The sequence below is a fragment of the Ischnura elegans genome, chromosome 12, assembly GCF_921293095.1.
Source record: "Ischnura elegans chromosome 12, ioIscEleg1.1, whole genome shotgun sequence".
NCBI classification, from domain to species: Eukaryota; Metazoa; Arthropoda; class Insecta; order Odonata; family Coenagrionidae; genus Ischnura; species Ischnura elegans.
The window spans coordinates 50367015-50386351 of record NC_060257.1 but is presented as its reverse complement, the minus strand read 5'-3'; the positions used below and the strand labels follow the sequence as shown (position 1 = coordinate 50386351).

Genomic DNA, 19337 nt, shown 5'->3' with positions numbered 1-19337 from the left:
ATCGGCAAAAAAGAGCCCACTTAAAAAATCTTTGATTACTGCATTATGGAATATCCTATCCCCTTCTCTGCACTACTGAATCGCCTGCGCTAAAACGACAAAATAATTAATTTTTGACAAGAAGAAAAATCGGTAGATGGTAAACCTATGACGTCAATCAAGACGACTACCTGAGTGCAACTTACTAACTTTTAAAATCAGGGAAAAACGCAACATTTTAACTATCAGAGTTCAATTTGATAAGTATTAGTACCTAAAATTTATATAATTGATATTTATATTCTTTTATATAATTTTTGTTTGATAAAAATACAAATATAATGTGAAACTACAAAATTTTATGTTGGCAATGCGAAGAAGAAATCAGAAAAACGCATTGCGGCTAGTTAGTGGTTTCATTTTAATAGCAGGGCAAGAGCAATATTTTTATGGTCAATTTTTTTGTGCAACGTTTAATACATATCCAATAAGCTATACGTAGCAATGCCTTCGGGTCAGGAAATTATTACTCTGCAGTTGGGTCACTATTCAAACTTCATAGGAACCCATTGGTGGAATATACAGGTGAGCATAATGGAAAATCATATTCTTTCATTTTATACTATAATTAAGTCTGGGAATAACTACTTTTTATGTATTTTTAGGAAGCAGGATTTGATTATAATTCTGAAGTTCTATCGGAAATAAACCATGATGTTCTTCTCCGCGAAGGGAGAACTCTCAAGGTAACTGACTATTGCGTTATTTTTAAGACTTGCATGAAATTGTAGCACATTCTGATTTCTGATGAATTCCTCGCAGGATGAAACTACTTTCACTCCACGAATGCTCTTGGTTGATCTGAAGGGAAGTTTAAACACAATTTCCGAAAGAGGTGATTTGTATGATGATCAGGAATTGCCAGATGTTAACAAAATTGAATGGACCGGTGATGTTGATCTCAAGCAACTTCCTAGGGGGGAGAAGAATGAATACCTTCGGGATTTGGAAGAAGAGGAACAAGCTCTTCAAAGAGGCGATGTTGTCGGTGAATGAAATCCCTTTACTGCTATCAATTTTACTTTTTAATATGTCATTAACTCCGTAAAAATATAGTCGCCATTTCTTTGGAAAATCTTGTCATTAACTTTCTTCCCTGAAAATAGCTAAGTTTTTGTGGCAGTTTTCTGAAACCAGAAACATTAAAAATATCTATCCGAAAATATTCCATCCTTTCATGAATCAAATTTCAAAAATCAAAGCAAAATTAAATGTTTCATATAAGAAAAAGCAGCACACGCATGATTTTTCGTTCTTACTCGGGACTGTTTGTATGGTTAAGGACACCTCCTTATTACTGTCCTCAGATTATAGCATGTATTCTCTGAAATCTGTATTTACTTAATTCCTCCTACAAATAGTTAAGTTGCTCAGTTAATGTCCATTTACTTTTATGGTAAAAAGCCTCAAAATATGTGCTACTAAACCTTCACAAATCATAATTTTTTCTTCTTATGATCAGTAATTGATTTACTTTTAGATGTGTATACCATCTATAGGTAACTATTTTTTGATATCCAGAAAACAAGTAAATATGTACTACGTGGTTATTTTATAGGGCCCTCATTTTTATTGCATCATGTGTTGGAGTTTCCCTTCCAGTTAACAAAGTGATCGGCACCCTAGTAATCGTTTACCCTCGCCTCCATTTGTCTTGTAATAATCCTTGTCACTGCTTACTCCATTTGTGATATTATGCTTACAAAACTGTCCTCTCTAAAACTCCTATTCGTTTTCTTCCTCTCTCTTGTTTACCCAAAATTCTACCCTCTAACAGAGTTTTCAGCTTCCCCTCCCTGCTAAGTACTCCATCCATACCTTCTGTCTCCTCCATATCTCATCTAAAAGCTGCTTCTCCTCACCCACCATGTCCAGCACTTTGTTGTTCCTCCTCCTCTCTGTCCACCTCACCTTCTACATTCTTTGCCACATCCAAATCTCAAATGTCTCCAGTCTTCTTTCGACCTCCTTCCTGTGTGTCCACGTTTACACACCTTAAAGAGTTACACTCCAGATCAAACTCTTCACTAACCTTTCCTTTAGACTTTATATCCTGTGATAAAGTTTGTAAAACCTTCTCCTCCCAAACTTACTTAAATTCTTCAGAAGATTAGAGATGTTGTTGATGTCCACTGCTCTCCTTACTCTCATATTCTCAAGGGCTCTCTTATTTTGATATCAAGAATTTCTGATAAAGGTCCTCTTTCATCTACTGCTCTTCAATCTTTATTATCTAATCCTACTATCATACAAAGCCCTAATTATTGGCATTCCTTGTAGTCTTTTGTTCCCTCATGACTTCATCTTCAACCGATTCAGGCGTGTTATGGTGGAAGTTACACATATTGAAATTAAAGGTAGTTGCACTTTTCCACAGTTATTTAATGCGTACGGTGCGTTTCGGCTCGCAGAGCCACAAGTCTTGGTTTTCAAGTTTCACCTCGAAAATGACACCAAATGTCAAAACCATGGTCAGTTAAGTGATAAACAAAATAGTGAGGATATTACCATTTATGCTTTAATAATGGTTCTGTGAGTTGAAACGCGTCGCACACATTAAGTACTTAAATAATCGTGGAAAAGTGCAACTACCTTTTATTTCAATATGACTTGATCTTTTTGTACATGGGGTGTTCTTCCCCACCATATGAAAACTTTTCCATTTCGTCGTGCTGACTTTCCTTACCCACCGTCTTTATTTCCTACGATAATCTATACTTTATCACCTTACTCATCCTCCTGTCTCCATCTGTGTCTGCCAGGGCTCCCACTCAACCTTGGAAACCTTAAAACCGCGAATAAGCCGTGAATTTAGTGTACCGTGAACAGACCTGGAAATAGCCATGAATTTGATTATAAAACCTTTACAATATCCCAAACTTGATTGTAGAACCACTATTGACGGATCAAAAAATCGATCATGTTTCAATGCCGAGTCATGTGCAGACACTGTCCATGTATTTATCTGCACACATGTATTCGAAGTGCAATTATTGGTCCGTGTGCCATGATGGCTCATTGACTTTAACCCTTTTACTGCCAGCCCATTTCAGTTGGGATGAACGAAGATGGCCAAGGCTTTTTTCCGGAATTAGCGACATTTCTGATTTAAAAATTTTTCAGCTACTTAATTTTATTTAACACACTCAATGCGGATGCTTTGAATTCAAGGCATCCCGTGCTAGCCTAGGACGCGGATGCCTTGAATACAAGGCATCGGTCTCGTTAGGTTTCTCGGCCCGCCATTTGCCTCCGCGTCTTCTACTAGACCCTGCAATTGTGCCCAGCATCTCAGTGTGTCTTCTCCTGTGACTGGATACAAGTCGTTTGCTTGCAGCAGATTTTTTGCCTTCTTTTAATTATGATATATTTATTATAATTTTATGATAATATTTAATATTTTCTTTATTAATAGTGCAAATTTTAATAATTTTGAACTATGCATGATTGTATACGATTAAGGAAGACATAATATCTGATATTATTGCCAAATATTTTTTCCGCGTGGCGGTGTGTTATGATAAATTTTCTCAGCATTGAGTGTGTTAATATGTCTAGATTTTTTTCCCAATCCTTAAGATATATTTACATCTTATAATCATAGATTATGGGGGTTTACATAAATTACAGCCGTTGAAAAAGCCACAATCACGAAAAAAGTGTAATAATTCGGGCCGATATATCGGCCCCTGGCAGTTTTCGCTCAACCAGCGAGGGCCGATATATTGACCCGGTGGCAGTGAAAGGGTTAAGCCTGTGATTGGAGGACCGCTAACCGATAAAGTTTTCATTTACCCTGGTGAAAAATCAGGCACTACTTCACTTTCCTGCCACCCTGCTCTCTTCATTTTCCCACAACCCATTGCCAGACCTGAATTTTGTGAACGATAGGTGATGCCATGAGAGGTAGCACTTTCATTGCTGCGATTGCATTCACGGTGTCTGTTGCATGTGTTGCATTTTAAAATTTCTCCGAGTTTTGGGGAGTGTTTTATCCCCCAAAACCCCCCTTCGCTACGCCACTGGGTCCGTGTGCCATGACGAAATATTGACTTAAATATGTCTAACTTCCACCAATTGAAGCCTGAATCTGTTGAACTTATTCGAAATATTGACCATAAACATGTGATTGGAAGACTGGTAAACAAAGTCTTCATTAACTCTGACGAAATATCAGACACTTCTTCACTTACCTACCACCCTGATGCCTCCATTTTCCCACTCACAACCTTTAAAAAAAATTTGAAAACATAATCGGCATCATAAGAGATAGCACTTTCATTGCTGTGTTCGCTTTCACAGCACCTGTTGCGTTTGTTGCCTGTTTGGTTAACATGCGGCCGATGATTGTTACTTGATCAATATTTCTGCCCAAAATGCCTTACTTACAGACCGTGAATTTGATGACATTTAGGCCGTGAAAACCTGGAAAAAACAGTGAATTTTATAATTTAGTTAGAGTGGGACCCCTGGTCTGCATTCTTTCACTTTATTCTTTACTCCTCTTCCATGATTATTTTCTTCATGGTCCATGTTGTGTTAATATTTCCGTTTATCCAAATATCTGCCTAATTAATTTTATGGCCTCTTTAACGACTGCTACTTGAAAATCACCCTATCTCTGCAGTCTCTTTGTCCCTGTATATTCGTCTGTACCCTATTCTCTTCTAGTTCCTAGATTTCTGTTCATCTGGCACTCCCCAGCTACATTCTACACTCCACTTCCTGAACCTTCTACTTGGTAACCTATCAATCACTACTAGCTAAGGTAGAAGGTTAAGGAAGTGGCTAGTAGTGATTGACAGGTTACCATTGAACATTTATTTAAACTACAGATTATCAAGGCTCTAATGTGTATCTGTGAGTGCTACCACAGTGTATTCCTGTAGGCTGCTGACACTTTCATCTATTGCATGCAGCAGCACTGATGCTGTGTCTGCTCAAAATAATGGTGTGAATTTCTCAAAATTTAATCTGTCTAGGATGCATAGTCATTATTCAAGGCTGGTTAATATGAAAAAATGGCCATAAATTTAAATTCAGTATTTGATGAAGTATTAGCTTCATAGCTAAGGGGCATTTTTAGAAAAAATCATCACGTACTAATTGGCATCTATCATTCCTCTGCGGAACTAGCTACACACAAGGTATTGAAATTGTGTTGAGTTTCATAGCTGTGAGACATGTGGTAGAGAAAATGTTCGTATGGCTAATCAGCCGCTAAACATAAGCAAGAAAGGTCCTCATCATTCAGCCTCAATGATCTACAATAAGATTCCGATTTCAAGTAAAACGTTTTGCAAGCCAAATGTCTTTAATAATAAATTAAAAGAACTATTGCAATAAATGCTATTACAGCTTTGATGAGTGCTTGAGTGATAAAATTTTGTAGTCTGTATTTTACTGCTTATTTCTTCTCTAAGTCCTATGTTGTACCGACAGGACATATAAGTTAATTATTATTATGTATTAGTTAATTTCAGTAGACCGGGATTTTTATTTTTAGATTAGTATTTTTGCGCTTATTTTTAGTTCATTCTTAGCCACATTAATGTCTTTTCCGGAGATTTATTCTTCTATGATTCCTAGTAAGAGTGAACGAAACACCTATTATAACCTCATGAAAAAATATGACTATTACCGTGTGTTCCAAAGTTTTATGCTAAAATTTGTTGTCAACTCAAAATCAACTAAATCTAATGTTAATTTTCATGTTAATTTATCCAGGTTCCATGGGAATTATGTTAATGAATGTTGATGAATGGGTGCAGGACTTTCGTGCTACATAATTATACAGAAATGTCATCCCTACACATAATTAGTTTCTCATTTTTGTCTATAAACTGGCATTTAATCTTATTTCTGGGATTGAAACTCAATTTTTTAACAAATTTAATTCTGGTGTTTATGGCTTTACAGGTGCTCAATCATTAATTGGATCTAAGAAGTATGAGTTGAATTCTGATGTAAAAGTGTGGTCAGATATTCTGCGCCCTCGATTTCATCCTAAATCAGTTAATATTATAAATGACTACTGCCATGGAAGTGATTCTCGAAAATTTGACATATTTAATCTTGGTACTAATATATGGAAGACTGAACAATTTGAGGAGAACTTCTGTGATCGGATACGCAACTTTGCTGAAGAATGTGACAATTTACAGGTATTTAATCATCTGATACTTTATATTCTACGTTTATAGTTTGAGCAGTGTGATATCAGTTTTGATATACATATGTATAGTTTTCTGATTTTAAGGCATAATTTTGAACTTCGAAGAAGAAGAATTTATTACAATATTTTGTGTCCAGAAATGAAAAAGCATGTTACTCAATGTACTTCACCTTTAGGAGCAAATTAAAAGTAATGATTTTTAAAATTAATTAAGTAATGGCAGTGGACTTAACTTAGTGGAAATCCTTCATGGTTGGGAATAAAGAAATAGAACTTGGCTTTTTCCACCTTGCGTTTTATTGAGGCTCTATATAAGGTGAAGTTTTATTCCTTCATTATTTACTTGAAGTTTTATTTCTTTAGATGTCCTTACTCTGTATGCATTATTTGGCTATTACCTTTCCTACCCTTTTGTATTCTAAGGGTAATGGGTAGTCTTCTTTTTTAAAACTTGCAATAGGGTAGTTTCCTTCATCAAAGAAAACGAAAGTCATTGATTGCGATTCGTTACCCACCATTACTGTATTCATATTATACAAATTATTTCGTTTTAGAAATACCGGTTTAGACGAATGGCAATGGTCCATTTTTATCCTCATTTGAAAAAGGCCAGATTGGCGCCCACGCGATGCCACTCCACGTGACGTCACAGGGACCTAGTTTCTATACAAGTAGGTAGGAGTTATGCATCGTCTGAGATTACCAATGCATGCATGAGGCGCAGAGCTCAGGGAAACATGTCTTAATAATCACTTATTAAAACTGGCTAAGGTCGGAAAGTTTTCTTCGTTTGATAAGGTGTTAATAATCCTTATTTAAGCCAAGCGCTACCAGCTAGCAGGGTACTCAGCTACCCGCTAGCAGCCTGCATCGTATCAGTGCTCAAGCCTCCCTCAAGGTCACCTCACAGGGCGGCAGCGGGAACGAGAAATACGTCACACGGAGAGATTTTCCGGCATTCATACTTACCCGTCGCGTTTTTGCACGCTTGAAAATTTTCACTTTTCATTTAATTGCGATAAATAGATATCGTCATTTAAAAATCTAAATGCGTGAAATACGTACTCCAGGAGTAATAATCTTTCGATTTAGGCAATAAAAAAATAATAGGAAACCACCCTATTGTTTATGTGAGCCGTGGCATATGACTTCCTGAGAGCCTAATAGTTCCCTCTTGTGTTTCTTCAAGGGGTTCCATATGCTTCTCGACTGCTATGATGGATTTGGTGGGCTCGCCGTGAGTGCACTTCAACACATTGACGACGAGTATTCCAGCAAAACAACTTTGGCTTTCCCTGTTCTTCCTGCCGCTTATGAGTACACGACTACCCTTGCGGATTCCATTCGGACAGTGAACACAGCACTCAGCTTCCGGGGATTGGCGGAACATGCATCACTCTTTGCTCCACTCTGTATGGGCAGTCTGGGTTGGAGACAGCCCGGACCTCCTAAAGAATTCAAGTACCTTAACTACAATGTAAGTTAACGGCCATTATGTTCAACTTAGAGGTATATAAAATTGTTTCCGGCTTATTTTGTGGAATAATGATATATCCATTATAAAAGCACAAATGGTAATATCCACACTATTTTATTTATCACTTAACCGACCATGGTTTCGACACTTGGCTTCATTTTCAAGAAAGATTTCACCTTGAAAATGACACCAAGTGTCGAAACCATGGTCGGTTATGTGAAAAATAAAATAGTGTGGATATTACCATTTGTGCTTTAATTATGGTTAGAGGTATACATATATGTATTGACTATATACCTTTTTCCTGCAATTTTCAAATGCAGGTTTAGATTAAGGTCGTGGTCTTGAGGGGTAGAGGTTCATTACTTTCTCTGGTGCCTTGGTGGTACGCAATATCTCTTAGTAATAATGCGTCTGTGGTCTGATATGGGTAGACAAATAGCTTTTAGATATTCATCCCAAAGGCGTACCCAGGATCAAATCTAGGGGGGCTAGTCATGGTAGTTTAAGTTTTAACACGGAAAAGGTTAACCCTTCCTAACCCAGAGGTGCCTCTGGGAGAAATAAAATTTCAAGACATCTCATTTTAAAAATGTGAAAATTTTCTACTAATCAATAGTATTGTGGCCGCTACCTATTTCACCATTAAATTGTGTAGCACAAAATAACACGTAGTCAAAATGTTTCCTGAATAGAGTTGAAAATTTATAGATTTTTGATGCTATTTAGAAGCAACATTGTGTTAAAATGGGTTAAGGAAACAAAAATTTCAAGAAAATTATAACAGTTTTCATGTTTTTTAAATTATTTGTTCAAAAATAAAATGATTTTATTTTAACTACTGTTTTATATTAATAGCACTTTTATTGAATTTATAGAAAAATTGTTTTGTTTAAAAAAATTTACTTTTGCTTCTGGGGGGGTAAAGGGGGGAGCTGCCCCCTGCTGGGTACGCCCATGATTCATCCATTCATTGTTTTGAAACGTTTGTTAAACTGGTGAAACTAAAACTTTCATTGGAGAGCCACCTTAAAGATTGGCATCTTTAAAATTTTTCCTGAATTATGAAGGGGTGCCCCCCTTCCATCCCCTTAATCTGCTACTACCACAATGTCCCCAATTGAGTATTGTATTCAATTTGTCCGGATTTATGGATGTAATGAAAGGTAGTAGACCTAATTGGTAATTGAAAAGCGAATTCCGGTATGGGAGGTGTCAGGCCAGGGTGATTTGTAAAGTGTTCTTTGCAAAACTTTCTTAGCCTGTAGAATACTTAAATATGTAATAATTCAATGTGTGTAATATAGGTTCCAACAAAATACCAAGATATCATATGTTGGGTCACCAACTGGACTGTGAAGTTACTTGAGACATTAGGAGGTGTGTGGTAGGAATTGTGTCAATATAGATCTTTACCTTTGGCTATGGAAGGCATTGATAAATCTCCAGCTACTAATAATGAAAGACCGTGCTTTCTATGTACCAGGCTGCTTACGATAATCAGTTTATCTTCAGTTCTGATATCTTTATGTCTATGCAATACTTCTTATAAAAGCCCTTCTTTTGTTGTAAACGCTTGAATATAAAACCAAATGTCCGAATTAGGTATAAATTGTTTATTAAATAGTGGGCTCTCTGAAGATATGAGCTTTCTTTCATTCTATTGACAGAAACAAAAAAAGTTGATGGCATTTTATTCATTTTAATCAATCGGTATTTAATTTTCTGCTAAAAAAAATTAACCTCCATAAACATTCAGTTTGCATAAATGAGTGCTGCCTAAAGTTAGAAAGCCTCAATGGTTTATTGGTGGCTAGCAGATGTTTTTTTCATTGGTGGGGTTAAGTCTAACTCTGCAACACCTTCCGGGCTTACTTTATCTATGTAATACCTAAAATTAGGCTTCATATTTGTTTTCAGGCTGTTTTGTCGTATCACACAAGTGCTATTTTAGCTGTAGCCCTTGATACTTTAACTATGAGGCATCGTTTACGTGCAAAGCCTCAGGAACGCCTCTCCACTCTGGCTAATGCTTTGGGGAGGCTTGGTAGGAGAGCCACTGCTGTGAAGGCTGGCATACCTTTCCCACTGGCTGGTGATGGGGATGCAGGGTTTCTTTTGGAAGCCCTTGAGGCCTGGGATGGACCCTTGTGGCACTCACTGTCACCATCTTGTGGGGATCTGGAAGCTGAAAGAATATGGATGCAGTCTGTTGTGTTGCGAGGTGTTGGTCAAGAGAGGCTCAAGAGGTATAGTAACCATGTTGACATTTTGATTCGACTTCGTACTTTTATTTATACGTATGCTACAGGGCCAGTTGTAAAATTCCCCATCCCTCGCTTAGAGCTATATCTACACAATTGATTTACCCATGCAAGTATGTGGCTGGACAAATACAGGGTAGGTGCACTAAGTTAGAGCTAGTGCTATTTCCTGGACATGAATTTGTTCAATTTTGGGTGCTAATGTGGTGCAATTTTGATGGTGAATGTGTTCAGTCATCTAAGTCCATGGGTGGATCAACTGTGTAAACATACCTCAGTTAATTGAAAGAATTCAGTACATAGAAGGAAATGGGAAGTTACAGTGAAAAAAATATTCCCCATGATGCCATTTTCTTGTAATTTTTGAATAAGGAAACATAAGAATTGATTTTTTCACTAGTTGTTTATGTTATTAGAGTTTTGGTTCATTTACTCAATCATGGAGAGCCTTTCATTGCTTTACTTGCTAGGGTTCAAGTAGTAACGAACAATACAATGCACTTGCACAGAGGAGTAACTCTGGTAAATGGTAATTTTTAACTCCATTTTTTAATAGAATATTTGAGTTCTCTTTGAAAATATTGCTGACTTTTTTTGCTGAAGCTGATTGGGTGCGGTTAACCTTAGAAATTACAGATGTATGTAATCTCAATTCCAAGTGAGTTTTTATGACTGATCTTGGGTAGGACCTTTGTGCTGAGGGGTTCATTTGAGGTTATGTGTTCACATGACACTATGTACTTACATAGCTCTGAAATTAATTTTCATAATTTTTTTCTTTCTCTTGTTTAATTATGACATTTGGTCCTAATTTCTGTTCCTTGTCCTGTTTTCTTCAATTGACTTATAATTTTTGTCTCCCATTACTGTTAAGTTATGTTTAAAAAATATATTTTCTGGGATTTGGCCTCAGGATTCCATGACATCAATGGTAATACTGCTGAACAATAAATAGTTGAGACAGATTTGGTGGAACTTGCCTACTGATTTACTGTTAAAAATTGTTATTGACTACGTCCAAATAAAGTGGGCATTTACTCTGTATTTTGAAAATTATTCCTTGAAATTATCTGTGACTATGTTTATCTGTCTTAGTATTTGGTTCCATAAATTTATCTTTTTAAGTGATACATTAAATTATATACAGTAGAAGATCAGCAATCCTGAATGCTTGGGACCATATGCATTCCAGATTAATGATATTTCAGGTGAATAGATCAGTAGGTTGTAGGCAACATGTAGTACTTGGATTTAGGCAACACTGTAACATGGATATTTTTTCCTGAAAGTGCATTGGCATCAGTGGAAATGATGAATTGTTGAGCAGAGGGTCATGAAATGAGAAAAACCCAATCAAATTCATAAAATTTATAATGAAATATTTGAATTTGTTTCAATAAGTTCTTTATCCATTAACTGCGAAGGTAGATAAGTCGTGAAATAATCTTGATGAGACCACCTGAAAATGTTAGGAAAATGATTCAACATTTTTACATTCTGACTAGAAAAACAATATTTTGATCCTCCGTAATTTTCAACGTGCACCTGTTGAAAACTACAGGTCATTTTCCATTTTCACAAGTGCTAACATAAACTTATTGATAATTATCAAATCCTACGATCAGAGGAAATCCCACCACCCTGTTCCCTTGTTGATTTCTGAAGGATTCCCTGAGGTTATCTGAATTTATCCTGAGTTTGAGAAAAGGTGTGCATTGAAAGCAAACATGTTATCTGATATTTGACAATGTGATGAAGAAGTTTCTTTAAGCTCTCAACAAGTTTTGATATTATAAAGAGTTTTGCAAAGTTCTGTTGATACTTAAGTTTATGATAAAGAATGTTGATGGGATATTCCATTGATGAAATAAATTATTTTATTTTATTGAATTAGTCCAACTTCAATGAGGAAAAACCAGGATGGAAATCCAGCCTATTCTTGCACAACGGTGGAAGAAATGCTGAAGTTATTCTTGTATTGCTGCTCGTATGCTACAGCATCACATGTTACTTCAGTGGGACAGCCTTGTAATGTTGGTGCTCCATTTCCTCACATTTTTACGGAGGATATTGGAATTGATGGATTTTTATATCCAAAAACCAGGTCAAATGATATTGGTGAGTGCACAACCACAGAAATTCTCTAGAAACTTATCTTATATATTGTTTTCATTAAGCATTTGAATGCCATACCTTTTTGGGCCTATGTTTCATAATGAACACCTATTCTAAAGGTGGGAGATTTTAGTGATTTTTTTGAACTATACATTGATTGAGGGGTCCTTAAAAGTTTGCATTTTGTAAATTAATTCCTGTGAATTCTGAAAATTACTGAGATATAGAAATCTAAAGTTTGGTGCTAGGTATACAGTCAAAAACATCTTGCATTAGACAGCAATTTTTGTGTTGTTTTTTCATGCATTGCTCACCGCATATGTCACTTTGTATGAAACGACTCAAGGGACAATGAGAATGTTTTTCCTTATTAGAATAATTTATATTTTTAAAACTTCAATGTAGCAGAAGATTATTAGTCCAGAACCTTCAATTTTGTATGTACATGCCTCTTAAACAGATGGTTTTCTTGAATTTTGTGAACATTTTATTATGACAACCTAAGGAAATGATGAGCTTCTGACTGGTTTAAATGCCTATTTTACATACAGTTTGACTTCCAACTATCTGAAAATGGGAATTATTTTTATAGCAATTAAAGTCATTTGTTACTCTATACAATTGCAACAACTGCCTGCTTCTCTTTTTCCTTGAGCTTCCTCACCTTCCTGTAAGAGTGCTCTGTCAACATGACAACCCATTATGGTTCATGTATACTAGTGTTGGCATATGTTCTACTATAACACTCAATTCATACTTGAGATCAATTAGAATGTTGATTAGCCCAGTATTTTTCATTGTAGACGATGCAAATTGATTTAGAGGGACTGTCAGTCTCCTGAAAAATTAATTTTATTCTCTTTAATTTGCAAGAAAAACTTGGTTTTATATGGAAATTTATTTGTAAATTGCAATCTATGAATTTCAACTGGAGTATGTTTCACGCATGGAATAAATACCGTATTTCTCCCAATATAGTCCCCCTCTGAATATAGTCCCCCCCCCCCCTAATTTTGAGGCTTCAGTTTCGGAAAAAGTTAAAAAAATGCATTTGAATATAGTCCCCACCTTTACTTTTACCACAGGCATTTTTGGAGAAAAAGAGGGGGACTATATTCAGACATATACGATATATTTAATTTCACTATGTACCGTGCTGCATTTTTCTACAATCTCTCTAAATATGACTGCTTTAATATTTATATAAAATCATGGAAATTAAAAATTGTGCTGGAAATCAGGGAAAAGTCAGGAAAATTGGAACTTAAAAGTTGGTATTGCAGTAGACTCGTTATTATGAAGTTGACGGGACCAAAAAAACCGGAGGTTTGTTATGACGAAGTTCGTATGAACGTTTCTTTTAGGAATCTTTAGTTCATAAAACTGCATAAGTCATCGAGAAGTGCTGTTATCCTGCAGAATGCAACACTGCATTACAATTGTGAGTGAACTCCCTATTGTGACGAACTTATCTAGCTGGGCGTGCGATGCAGCCAGAGCCAAAAACAATTGCTTTCTGCAGGAAGAAAAAACAGGTGAAACTCTGAACAGTTCCTGACTTTACATCTCCCTAAGTGATACTTTTTTCAGATTATGCCCAAGGTAGGAATTCCTTTACACCACACCGCATCGGCCAACTCAGAAGGTGCCAAATTTGAAATTTCGGGCATGCTTGAATTTTTTGTATATTCATGTCTCTGAAAGTTCGTTAATTGAATGTACATAGGAAGAGGACTAACTGTACGTCCTATTTACAAGCGGTATCGAGTGGGTCACCATGATTCCACAGAAATGAAGCTTATTATATGATGTGGTGTGCATACTGAAGTATCTCCTACTGATGAAAGAACCATGATTGATGGTCTTACTTAAAGGTAGCGCAATGGTTGTAACGTAGCGTAGCGTATATCCACCTAAATGCTGTTGCTTGTTTGTGGAACTTCGTAATAAACTTCTTTTTGTAGCCGGCGGGACTGGGACTGAGGTTCATAAATTCGTAATAGCAAAAATTTTGTAATAACCTTTCTTTTACCATAGATTGGATAGGCTGTTTCGTCGGGACGAATGATTTGCTCCGTAATAATGAGAACTCTGTAATAGCGTTGTTCGTAATAACGAGAGTCTACTGTAATCCTGTGTTTTCTAGAGGCCCAATTTATCTCTTGTATTTACGTTTCCAGTTTGCTTTTCTAATACATCCTCCCTTCCTTGTGTGGTTCAGGTGTTTCAACCATACCTGTCATAGCTGGTCTTCATAGCTGCCGCTCCGTTGGCTCCATGCTTGAAAGTTTACATTCCGAAGCATCGCGACTGCGAATCAACAAGCTTCATGGTTTTGGAGAGGCAGGTCTGGAGGAGGATGAGTACAAAGAATGCATTGCTCAGCTTGCTGATTTCCGTGAGTGCTACCATGAAGAATTTGATGTTTGAGTTGTGGACAATGGGTTTTTGTTGTGATATGGTGAATTATGACAGGTTATCTCACTCGTGGAAATTTATGAGAACACAGTGAGTGGCAAAAGAAAATCTTTTGAGATGATGGCGCTGCTAGAAGAGAATGGAGTTTATTCACTCTTAGAGTAGAGTAGTCCTCATGTTTTGTCACTTATCTGCTCTTCCATAGATTGTCTGTTTAAGACATGCGACTATGCCTTAATGAAACAGAAGACAGTTGGCTGTCATATAAGTCTATCCTGGCTTTAACTACAATAAGTGAGATGTTATCTCAGTAGAAATTTAGAGTATGTAAATCCACAGTCAGCATTTCTGAGCTCTTTTTATGTGTATATATTTTCTGTATACAAATCTTTCTATTTAGTGTTAGGTATGTAAAATGTGAGTAGATTAGCTATTTGATTCATAGAAAAACTCTGTACTAGAGGGAAAAAACTTTTTTGAATAGTTTGTAAAAAAAATGGCTGCTAATTAGTTCTGCTTTTACAAATTTCAATTTCAGTGGCTTATCCACAGGACTTTTTAAATGTTGCTATTGATCATTTCTTATGTTGATTAAGATTTTTTTTATTTTTGAAAGGACCAGTGCCCATTTCAAAGTAGGTATATAAGGTGTAATTAATTTTTGATTAATCCTTCCAAGTCTCTTCAAAACATTTCAAGGATTATAAATTTTGGGGTTTTAAAATAATGCATAATTGCCATGATATTTATCTTTTATGAAAGTTATCAGAGAAAATAATGACTGTGTCAATAATGGTTGTGAATACATTTCATTATGCACCAAGTTAAAAGAAAGTTAAACATGTATTTTACCCTAGTTGTAATCTTTCAACCTTTTCTCTTGACAGTAGCTGTTACTAGTACCTTTATTTTCCTAAAATATTATATTGTGTAATCATACAGGTGACTGATTTTCTCTTAGAATTTTTTGCTATTTCTTTTCGTTGCCATATGAATTATGAGTCTTGATTATTTCAAGGCAGATCAGTGATTTAATTCAAAACACTCCTTCAAGCCCATATCTTCATCCCAACTCTAATGACCCAGGATTTTGTTCCTAATCATGTGAATTGTGTATTTTTTGTTATATTGTGTTTTCTATGCAATTTTATTATCTTTTTTTATTATTTTTTGAGATAGTCATAATGCTAATTTTCCAATTATACAAAACTTAGATCTATTTTATTTGTCTTGTCAACCTGTTTCAGCATTTTGATCGACTTAAACTGGAATGAAATGCATAATTCATTAAATTAGCTGTGAGATGTTAAAACCCTTTACTGCACTCAACTAAAAATCAAATCTCGTGCAGGGAATTTATTTCAGAGATTCCGTAGTGGTTACATATTTAACTACACAAGATGGCAATGGCCATGTGACTTAATTGAAGCTGAGTGTTAATGACTCAATATCATAACATGATCTCATCTCAAATTTTTATCAATTCCGCTTTAGGGAAAACATAATAAGAAATTTTAAGTGAAACAGGTCTTAGGGAATTGAGCTATTGTAAACCTACTCTCCACTTGTTGATGTCTATGTGTAAATGAGAGTGCAAATTTATAATACTCAACAAAATTTGTTTGGTACTTGCTGAAAAATTGTTTGTCCTTTTATGTTTATAAAGATGGTGAAAATAAGATCCATCACACAACAAGTGATACCCAATTGGTTGATTCCATGATTTCATATTTATTCAAGGAAAAGTTGCTGCTAATTGATCAGTATTTATTACAAACAAATTCAAAATTTAAAGTTTGGGCAATTTAAAGTAATGACTCTCTGTATTCTCACTCCTAAAGTTTTCCACAAAATTCTGCTGTATATTTAAGTTTGTATCCATTACTAAGGGGTCTTGAATTACCTCTGTTGCCAACTTTTAGATTTAGTGACCTCAGAAGCTTGTTGAATAGTATGGGGAAGTACTTGCTCAAATAGCACAGCTGTTATTGTGTGTCGGTTTGTGTTTCCTCAACTGTGTATCATCAGAACTGCGCAGATGAATGTAAAATAGGATGAGAAGAATATTTCACACATTCTAAGCTTATGCAATGCCTCAATATGATGGCATTATTACCTCCTCAAGTTGTGAGCTTTAGTACCATTAAATCATGTAAACCTCTCACACTTTTCTACTGTCTGTGTGACTGTGAGTTTCATTTGTAGAGATCGTGTGACAATATTGTCATGAGGACAATAACTAGTAGTCAAGGAAGGCAATTTGGAGAATCTAGTCACTGGAAATAGGAATACTGGGTATCTATTCATAAACCTATAATGTAAGAAACAAGTTTTTAAGAAATTATTTAATTGATTATGGTAATTATCTTAGTTGGATGAAGGATAACAATCTCCCATATTTTAGGCATTTCACAGTGTATTCCTCAAGACTTTACGTGGCTTGTGGACCAACCTTTCTTATAGAGCTAATGTTTAAATTGCTGATATTAGTGGTAGAATAGGTAATATTTTGAGAGTAGGTGATGATTGCATGCATATTATGAGATTTTCTTAATTTAATTTTTAGATTCAAGTGTGTGCTGACAGATTCATAAAATCTTTGTAAAGTGGCTTTTAAATCACATATCGTCACATTCCATTGTATTCATTAGGAGCGACATAGTGTATACACTGCTCTAGACCATTGAAATTCTAGGTGATTATATTTTCCTTTCACTATTGTTCTGTGATTTGATCTCAGATTTTTCTTTGATCTCTGATAAAATGCATTGGTGTTTTTTCAAAATAAATAATTTGCATATAGAGAAGGAGAGCTATGCGATAGGTTTGTTAAATAGTGCTGATGAATGAATTTCATTAATTGTAATTAATTTTTATTTTTAAACTTGGGCCAATGTTCAGAGTCTCATTCATCAGCTTTCTTGTGGATGTTTTGATAGGTAACTGTCTTTGTAATAGACTCCCAAAAGTACGTATTTGCTCATTCAAAAGACTATGAGGTTCAATGTAAATATATTCAGTTCCCCACTCTTGCCACTTTCCATTTACTCCTTGTGAATGATATTTTTAATATCGAAAGAAGTCGTTTCATTGGTTTCTCACGAGAGCCCAGGAAAAACTAATGGATTTTTTTAATAAAAGATTTATTAAATTTCATGTAGTTAATAATGAGAATGGGTATCGAAGAGTGATATTTCATCTATTTCTATGTGCTACCTGTTCAAGCCATCTCAAAGGTCATTTAGTGGGAGTAGTTAGTACCATTAATGAGAATGCTAAAAAATTTTGTTGTGCGCTGTGGGAGGTTTGACAGCCTGAGTACTAGTAGTGGTGGACAGCATCACCCATATGATGATGTGGGATTCTTCCATCCTTTTCCTTATACCTATCCTTACCCAAGAGGCGTTGGCAGGCACCTCCTTCTTTTTTCCTTCATTTTGCCCTACTCCCTCTGGAGGTCATGGTGTATAAGTCTCTGGCATATGAGCCTGGAGTCAAAGAGTGTATCCCTGTGAGGCTTTTGTTTCCATGCCTGAATATGACCTAATGATTTTCAAGTCTTTCGCACAGAAAGTTGGCTCTAGCCAATGAGCATTTTTATACACAAAATACCTAATGTCAGCTCTAGCCAGCGTGAATTTTTCAATGCAAACAAACAAATGTCGGCAAATGCAAAGAAATTTTAGTGTTATTTTTACAAACTTCTGGATGAAATTAGTATGCTGTGCTGACTAACTTTGCTATTATCAACGCTAGAAATCTTTTTAAAATTTTCCAATGCTTTAAAAATGTTAGTCATTCTTGTATAAGTGTAAATTATTGAAAATCATGGAATATATTTATTTTGCAAATCACTGCTGATGTAATCAGTTCACCATTGGCTCATGTTAATAAAGAGTTGGAGGGTCAAGTCCAGTGGCGGAGATAATGGCCAGGCTCTTCATTCAGTTGTGTCCCAGATTGGAGAGAAAAGAGAATCCCAGGGCAACTTCTCCCCAAGACAGTGCTCCGAACAGAGGTTTTTAAAACATTCTAATGCTACTCGTAGCACAGAAAACATTTTACTTTCATAGGCTCTGGCAAGAAAAGGTTAATAATTTGGGGTAAAAGCGAATGCCTATATCTATACATACGGAAAAATATCTCTTTAATTCATCATTTCAGTCCTGGAAATACAGAATAGTTCTAAGATGATTACGTATTTCCATGCCACTCTAAAAGGTATATGTACTTACATACGTACTTAACACTTTCCTGCCAGAGCCTACAATAGGAAAAGTTTTCGTGCCACGAGTTGCATGAGAATGTTTTAAACCTCTCTGTACGGAGCTCTTTTTTGGGGGTGAGTTGCCTGGGTATTTTATTACCCTGGCCACTGGACTATACCCTCTAACACTATCATGGCACGAATTCACGGTCAACTTATTGCGTTACCAGAGTTTTTTCAACCTAGCATTGTATTTGATTTTCAATAATTTACTCTTCCACAATAATTACTTAATTTTAAAATTAATTTAAATTACTTAAAATATTTTTAAGCATTGTGGACTTTTGAACGGGTTTCTAGCATTAGTGACAACAAAGTTAGTAAATACAAGGTAATAAGGCTGTAAATCCGGAAGTTTGTTATTTATAACACTAAAATTTCGTTTAAAAATTGTTTATGCAGAGAACAAAATGGAGAATTCATTTCAAAGCATAAAAAATTTGTAGTATGCACAAATGATATCATTGAAAAAACTATTGACAAAGTAACCACCTCGAAACGGATTACTTAGGTGAGGATGATCATAAATGAGTGGGAGGGTCAGGCTTATTTGCCAAGGAGTGGCCCTAAGGACTCCCTAAG

The 19337-nt window shown here is 35.7% G+C and overlaps 1 protein-coding gene across 1 annotated transcript; it reads left to right on the top strand.

Annotated features, from left to right (window-relative positions):
- Positions 1-358: 358 nt before the first annotated feature.
- Positions 359-18870, top strand: LOC124169438 (protein misato homolog 1). Its single transcript, XM_046548042.1, has 8 exons — positions 359-564; positions 645-725; positions 802-1027; positions 5959-6203; positions 7404-7691; positions 9612-9940; positions 11850-12073; positions 14292-18870. Exons 1-8 carry the CDS (start codon positions 484-486, stop codon positions 14498-14500), a joined length of 1683 nt encoding a protein of 560 aa, XP_046403998.1. The 5' UTR covers positions 359-483; the 3' UTR covers positions 14501-18870.
- The last annotated feature ends 467 nt before the right edge of the window (positions 18871-19337 follow it).